Here is an 8,595-nt window from a genome sequence, read left to right as displayed (position 1 = left end):
GATGAAAATCAGTGCAAACATTAACTTCACAGTTTTCTGGGTAAATAGTGGGGTTAATATTGGGGGCTGGAAGGACCAAAAAAAGCAACAGGTTACCAAGACGCCATTGCTCCTTTTGGAATGGGAAATCTGATCCAGGGAGTTCCAGCATTTCCTTTTTTAGGGCTCAAATGCTGACATACACATACTGACATCCATGCACATGTGTGTATCTTCCAATGCATTGACTTACTTTAACAGACAGCCTTGCATATACACTTGGACTAATTTACTGTTAACATAAACACATCTACCTAATGTAATGGATTGGATTTGCTTCACATAATCAGTATTTTCAGGTACTTAAGTAGTCCAAAATTAGGTGAAAATAGGTTTAAAAAACCCAAATGGTAGCTTTTGTAAAACCCAGGAAATTTTAGGTAAAAATCAGTAAAATCTGAAAACAAAAGGCGTTATATATATTATATATGCACATACACACAAATACATGTCTGTCCATCTGTATATCTATCTATCCATATTTATACACTCACTGATAGAGACAATGACTGATAGAGAATGCATGATGGTATGGTTTTATTGGCATGAGTATGAAAGAGTCTCATTGTTCACAAATGGGAAAGCCATCGCTGAGTTGTGTAGAAGATTGCCTCATAGATGTGCCAGTAAAAGATTCAGCCCAACCCCCACCATCAGTGTCTCCATATATGTTACATATTTTACAGGGGAAAAAACTGTTTTTAAAATTATTTGTAAAGGGTATTTTAAAAGTTTATTGCTGCCAGATTTCTTATCCCTCCATCTGTACAGGGGACTGACCGTATAGGCTGTCTGGGCTTTCAGGAAAAAAGAAAGTTATAGCTGTAATTCTAATGAATTTTAGAAACATCTAAAAATTATCTAAAATTGGTTTTTTCATACTTAAAATGTCACAGTTTAAATATCTAGTATTTCAAGACCAACTAGGGCTAAAAACAATGGCTCTATGTCAGTGGGATTCCTAGCTTTCTAATAATATAAAGCTCCTATTTGTAGCCCTAATGGGTCACAAAATACAGTATAAGACCTTGAATATGTTATTAGTCCAGAGTTGACTATTTCCCAGTTTAAAGGGATAAGCTGTTGGGAAATACAAAAAATTGTGACAGGCTGTTCTGGAGGTTTTTGGTGGTATTTTGAAACTTCTCAGAAGTTTAGAATGTTAGTGGCAGAAATAGATTAGTGAACAAATGCAGGCAAAAGTTTCAAAGGTGTACAAAAATGCCATTTGTCACAAAATTCCATAATTTTTCACGTGGGTATCTGCACCACTTGTGTAGGTATCCATGTATGTCAGATAAATAGATACATGTAAATAAGTGTGTCTGTATATCTATATTTCCACATATATGCACATGCACACGTCACCACTCTGTTACTAGTTTTACAACATTGTGATTCCATTGAAATCGGTGATGCTCCTATGCCAACATAAAAATGGCATTGCCTGGTGATGTATCAGGGCCTTTGTTGGCTTCAATCCTACAATGCAGTGTTGTCAGCTACTTATGGGAATCAGGATTTCAAAGGCCAAATTCAGAGGTAATTCCCGCACTCGCAATGCCATGCGTCGCCTGGGGAAGCACATCAGCTGCCACTGGGAGTGGTGCGAGGAGCGCCAGGAGCTGGGAGTCCTGGTGCCGCAGATCAGGTCAGATGACAACACCATCGTCACCCCAAGCACCAGGGGCATGCTGGAGAGGACCCTGAAGGCAGCCATCCACTCACTGTACATGGAAACCCTGAAGTGTAAACCGGACCAGGGTAAAGCCTTAGAACTGACCAGCAAGTGGGATGCCAGCAACCACTTCCTCGTTGGGGGGCAGCTTCACCGTTTCGTGTACTGGCGGTTCATCCGCCGTGCCCGGCTCAACTGCGTCCCGCTCAACAGAGCCATCCACCCCATCCACCACGGGAACCAAGACGAGCATTGCAGGAAGTGTGGCTACTCCAACGAGACCCTCCCCCACATCCTGTGTAGCTGCAAGCCCCACTCCAGAGCCTGGCAGCTGCGCCACAACGCCATCCAGAACCGCCTGGTGAAAGCCATCGCACCGCCCCTGGGGGAGGTCACCGTGAACTGCGCCGTCCCCGGTACTGACAGCCAGTTGTGACCTGACGTGGTAGTCACCAACAAGGCCCAGAAAAAGATCATCCTCGTCAATGTCACGGTCTCCTCTGAGAACAGGACCCCGGCCTTCTGCGAAGCCCAAGCTCGTAAACTAGAAAAATACGCCCTCCTGGCCAACATCCTGAGAGCAAAGGGCTACGAGGTGCAGATGGATGCCCTGATCATCGGAGCCCTGGGCGCTTGTGACCCCTGCAAAGAGTGTGTGCTGCAGACCTGTGGGATCGGTCGACGCTACCTACAGCTCATGCGGCGCTTCATGGTCTCGGACACCATCCGATGGTCCAGGGACATCTACATCGAACACATCACCGGCCACTGACAGTACCAGGAGGTGTGAGCCGGTACAACATCGTGCATCAACTATGGGAAAGGGATTGAGAGACTTTTTCCATTGGACCATATGAACTGGACCCATAAACTCACTGAACATTAAATCCCACCAAATGAGGGTAATCCATCCTCATCATTGTATCCACTCATTATACTCCACACCTGAACATAGCCATTATATGAACAACATACCCCCATATTTCAATATCTGTACTTTGACCCTTTAAACTTTTACCCCTGATTGGGGAGATTGCAGATTATGTATTCCTTACGCCACTCATTCCTAAACCGAATTTCGCACCCCTTGATAATCTGTACCTTATTCCCTGATAACCAGAAATTTCTATGCTTAAACTCTGTACCATTTTCTTTTTACTTCAACATCATCTTAATAAAATTATTAAATGTGTAAGCAGAGTCAGGATGAGCTCTATCCTGACATCTGGTGGCAAGTTGTGGTGGGTTATGGAAAAGAACTTCAGGGGCTGATCTCATTTGCATTTGCACAAGACAAACACCTACAAAATCTCTATCATGCATTCTTACAACTACAATACCCACCTGCTGAAGTGAAGAAACAGATTGACAGAGCCAGAAGAGTACCCAGAAGTCACCTACTACAGGACAGGCCCAACAAAGAAAATAACAGAACGCCACAAGCCATCACCTTCAGCCCCCAACTAAAACCTCTCCAACGCATCATCAAGGATCTACAACCTATCCTGAAGGATGACCCATCACTCTCACAGATCTTGGGAAACAGGCCAGTCCTTGCTTACAGACAGCCCCCTAACCTGAAGCAAATACTCACCAGCAACCACACACCACACAACAGAACCACTAACCCAGGAACCTATCCTTGTAACAAAGCCCGTTGCCAACTCTGTCCACATATCTATTCAGGGGATACCATCATAGGGCCTAATCACATCAGCCACACTATCAGAGGCTCGTTCACCTGCGCATCTACCAATGTGATATATGCCATCATGTGCCAGCAATGCCCCTCTTCCATGTACATTGGTCAAACTGGACAGTCTCTATGTAAAAGAATAAATGGACACAAATCAGACATCAAGAATTATAACATTCAAAAACCAGTCGGAGAACACTTCAATCTCTCCGGTCACTCGATTACAGACCTGAGAGTGGCTATCCTTCAACAAAAAAACTTCAAAACAGATTCCAGCAAGAGACTGCTGAATTGGAATTAATTTGCAAACTGGATACAATTAATTTAGGCTTGAATAGAGACTGGGAGTGGATGAGTCATTATAGAAAGTAAAACTATTTCCCCATGTTATTTCTCCCCCCCACCCCATCCCCCACTGTTCCTCAGATGTTCTTGTTAACTGCTGGAAATGGCCCACCTTGCTTGTCACCATGAAAGGTTTTCCTCCTTTCCCCCGCCTCCCCGCCCCCCGCTGCTGGTGATGGCTCATCTTAAGTGATCACTCTCCTTACAGTATGTATGATAAGACCCATTGTTTCATGTTCTCTGTGTGTGTATATAAATCTCCCCACTGTATTTTGCACCGAATGCATCCGATGAAGTGAGCTGTAGCTCACGAAAGCTTATGCTCAAATAAATTTGTTAGTCTCTAAGGTTCCACAAGTACTCCTTTTCTTTTTCCACCCCACCTAGAGGGTCACTTCGGCTGCTGTAGGAGCCCCAAGTTCTCTGTTATTGGGGCAGGAAGAATAAACTGTTATTATCCTGATTATGTGAATCAAGGACAGTGGAACTGTACTTGGCCTTTTTTTATGATGGAGGGAATCACCATCAACTAAGCAGCACTTGCTAGGCAAGGGTCATGAGTTCCAAAACCCAGTGAATTGAGAAAAGCTGGGGAAAGGTAATACCTGGTGATATGGGTCTTTGAGGAGGGCCTTGTATGCCAATTGCACCTTCTTCTCTCTCCCTGGTGGAATGTCAGAGCTAGTTTTGATTTCACTACGAGTCTAGTTCAGGCTACTGAGCTGAATTCACTTTGGGCCAATGGTGTACCAGCACTGAGGCTCCCCTACTACAAGCTGAAATCACTAAAGAGCTAAAATTACTAAGATCTGAAATCACTGAGTGTTGTGTTAAGTAGCAGGGGGGCTGAAGATATATTGCAGAGCAGTTCGTGGGATGGCTGGAGGAGCGGAGCGCCTGGCAGAGCAGAACAATTTTTGGGGTGGCTGGTGGAGCAGAGCGGAGCCTTACGGACAGGTTGGGCAGTCGGCTTCAGACCACGTAAGGTGCCCCTTAACCCCCCCATTTCCACCCAGGTTGGGAGGTAAAACTCTGCAGATAAACTTTCGAACTCTGGGGCTGCACTGACCAGGGACAGAGACTTTTGGGTTGTTGGACTTTTGGGACTTTGGGTGACTTTTGGGTTGCTGGACTCAAGAACCAAAGGGAAAGGACACGGCCTAATTTGCTTGGGGTGGATTTTGGCTGATGGGTTGTGTTATGAATCCTGTTGGTGGTTTTTCCCCAACATAATGCCACATTGTTTCTGTCTGTTATTAAAAGGCTTTTGCTACACTCAGATTCTGTGCTTGCAAGAGGGAAAGTATTACCTCTTAGAGGCGCCCAGCAGGGGTGGTCTATATTTGTCCCAGGTCACTGGGTGGGGGCTCGAGCCAGTTTAGCATTGTGTTATTGGAATGGAACCCCTACCTACTGAACCCGGCCCTTGTTGCTGCCAACTCTGATGGGCAGAAGGGTTACATATATAAGGCAGTGAAGTTAGACTCCCTTATACCCAGTTAGAATTCCCTTAGGCTTACTTATTCCCAGCCTGTTGCTGAAAGAATCTGAGCTGATAACTTAGGCCTGGTCTATCTGAGAATGTTTTAACTGGAATAACTAAATTGTTTCAATAATACTTGACAAACCTCCTAAAATAGACATGCAGGCGCAAAGTGGGGCTTAATCTGGTTTGGTTTAATAGTATAAAATTTTTCATAAATTTAGTTATTTCCATTTAGTTGCATACAGATATGGATACAGTACTGATATGAAGAGATAGTGAGCAAAAGTGTATATGTTGAAAGTTTCTTTTTATTGAGTCAGAGATGCTGTTCTGTCTGATTTCAGTCAGTTCCAAACCTGGCACTGATGTGGAGATGGGACTCAATGATTTTTCTAAACTTCATGATTATAATGCTAAGGAGATGGTGCATTAATGTCTTTGGTTTGGGAAAAAATTTAGTTCTGCATTTCCTGTATTCCATGTTGTGATGTGCATGCCATCTTGTTACAATCTAAGAATTTCTATCCCCTATTACTATATACTGTATTGTAGGATGATCACAGAAGCCTTCAGATTTGTTTAAATGCTACTATGCAAGTCATATGTTTAAAGCATTAATTCACATTTTTCTTAACAGAGCTTGCTAAAGACACAAGTGGTATTCTGGAGACCAATGAACTATTTCTACAGACCCCAGTTCAAGAACCTCTCTGGTATAGTATTTGCCCCCATTCTAAACTCTATAGACCTGTTACCTAATAATAGTCAATTGATAAGAATCGATGATAATAATAAGTATATTTAATGGGTTTGAATTTAGTTAATAATTAAAGAGACCTAAGATAACTCAGCTTGATTGAGTTTATTAAGCAATTGTTATTCAGAACATAACAGAAAGGCATAGGTTACCCCAATCTGGAGAATGCCTTGCAGCTAGTGATAGTCTGATTTTGATACTGTCTGGTTCTGTTATTTGCTTATAGCTCATAGCTTTTATATGCAACTTGTTTGCAGTTTCATTTGTATTGTTTCCTTTTTTTCACAGACAGACATATCTTATTTTTAGTATTTTTTCCTAACTTTCTAGCTACATAATCAAATATATTTTATTTACTTCACTTTATATTTTGCTAACTCAAGTATCTGTTACTTGTTGTTGTTAATGCATTGCTAAAAATAGTATTCCTTACTTTAATTCTCACAAATATTATAATATCTTTTCTGGTAATTCTGGCAAGCTGGTATTTTTCCTTTTCTTAACATAACTGCAAAGCATCAGTCAACAGGCCCATATTTGCTGTGCTTGCTCTCACAAAATTCACAGTGATGTCAAAGGGAACAGTTTACTCTGACTTTCCACAAGCTGTTTGGATGTCTTTTTTGTTTTGCTCTGTCCAAATACAATATTTTTTCTTCTCACAAAACTGACAAAGACATATATTCAGACTTTTTTGCTGTTAGCATCCAACCAATTGTTGATTGCTGATCAGTTAATCTCCTTTCACTTCAGGGATATAAACCTCTGAGGCACAAACAAATCTATTAACAAGCTGCTGAGTCTGGAAAGAAAAATCCCAAACTTAGACTACATGAAACTTACAGTAATATAATTTGATATTTTTAATTACAGAGAATTCCAGTTCACTCAGAGAAAAAGCTCTGAACCCTTTTGATGAAGTCAAGAAGATCCTTGTTAGAAAACATGCAGAAAAATGTTTGTTTCAATTTGTAATTTTAAAAGGAGCACAGAGTTGCTGTGCAAGTGCGCAGGAATGTTAGGTCCTTGTATGACTGGTGTCAGGTTCAATATATGTCACAAAGGTTTTTATCTTAACTATCCTGCATGTTGAAATAAAATACAAAAGGAATGGTAGCATTATAAAGGAAAACCAGTATATTTACCTCTTACATAATCTATCCTACAGTGTACCTCCTGTGAGGTGCTGAGCACCCTTAACTCCCATTGAAGTCAATGGGAGTGGGAGTTGAGGATGCTGAGCGAGATCAGGCTCTAAACATATATGCTAATTTTGTAAGATCAGGCTCTAAACATATATGCTAATTTTACATTAAAATCTAGCATTTTGTCCATTTCTGTAACAGTACACTTAAATTTTGACCCCTTTTACACAGGGTCTTCAGTTGAGTTTAGCAAAAGTGCTTAACAGCTGTGACTCAAATGGGTTTTAACATGGTTAGAAAAGATCCAGCCTGGTTGGTGCACTAAAGCATGGTTTAGATCTAGGTTATAATACAGTTTGGTCTGAACCAGCTTCAGCCACAACTAGCTTTGTTTAAGCATAACTATTGAATTCTCTTGAAAGCCCTGTATGAACAAAGCATTTGAAATGCTGTTTACCATTCCTAGTAAAACAATAACCCAAAGTAACAGTGAAACAGGTATATTTAACATGGAAATATTTTGTCGTATTGAAAATCTGTATTTGACATGTTGAAAGCTACACAAGACACCTTTTAAAAGTGCACCTTGTGCTTGTTCTTGTAATCAAACAAACTAAAATCCATAGAGACTGATTTTAGCTAATAACCCACTAATAATCTAAAACTCTGATTCCTTTAGTACAGTGAAGTCTGCTTGGAGAATTTTATTCTAGTTTGAGTTGGTCAAATTCTTCTTGTCAGGAGATTCCCCTCATGATCCTTAGCAGGCAAACTTCAATAGGCTATTTTCAGGGCTGCTGTAACCCTTGACCTGTATAGAAGCTAGGAGGATAGAAGATTGAGGTTGTCCTGAGAAATGTAGTAAAAGTAGACTGTTGGGGACCCTTTGAGTTTTATTTGGAAAAATTGATGCAGTCTATCATGTATCAGATCGAGGGACGTGATCATTTCCCTCTATTCAGCATTGGTGAGGCCTCATCTGGAGTACTGTGTCCAGTTTTGGGTCCCACACTATAAGAAAGATGTGGAAAAATTGGAAAGAGTCCAGCGGAAGGCAACAAAAATGATTAGGGGGCTGGAGCACATGATTTATGAGGAGATGCTGAGGGAACTGGAATTATTTAGTCTGCAGAAGAGAAGAATGAGAGGGGATTTGATAGCTGCTTTCAACTACCTGAAAGGGGATTCCAAAGAGGATGGATCTAGACTGTTCTCAGTGGTAGCAAGATGACAGAACAAGGAGTAATGGTTTCAAGTTGCAGTAGGGGAGGTTTAGGTTGGATATTAAGAAAAACTTTTTCACTAGGAAGATGATGAAGCACTGGAATGGATTACCTAGGGAGGTGGCAGAATCTCCTTCCTTAGAGGTTTTTAAGGCCCAGCTTGACAAAGCCCTGGCTGGGATGATTTAGTTGGGGATTGGTCCTGCTTTGAGCAGGGAGTTGGACT

General features: G+C 41.5%; 1 protein-coding gene across 1 annotated transcript in view; it reads left to right on the top strand.

Annotated features, from left to right (window-relative positions):
* Positions 1-8,176, top strand: part of TTC29 (tetratricopeptide repeat domain 29) — a 200,322-nt gene extending 192,146 nt beyond the window's left edge. Inside the window, exons 11-12 of the mRNA XM_038401085.1 lie at positions 5,882-5,957; positions 6,875-8,176. Of these exons, the coding sequence (XP_038257013.1) occupies positions 5,882-5,957; position 6,875 (77 nt within the window). The 3' untranslated portion in view covers positions 6,876-8,176. The remainder of the gene's footprint in view (positions 1-5,881; positions 5,958-6,874) is intronic.
* Positions 8,177-8,595: the final 419 nt, after the last annotated feature.

This window comes from Dermochelys coriacea, chromosome 4 (assembly GCF_009764565.3).
Source record: "Dermochelys coriacea isolate rDerCor1 chromosome 4, rDerCor1.pri.v4, whole genome shotgun sequence".
NCBI classification, from domain to species: domain Eukaryota; kingdom Metazoa; phylum Chordata; order Testudines; family Dermochelyidae; genus Dermochelys; species Dermochelys coriacea.
This window is presented reverse-complemented; position numbering and strand designations above follow the sequence as displayed.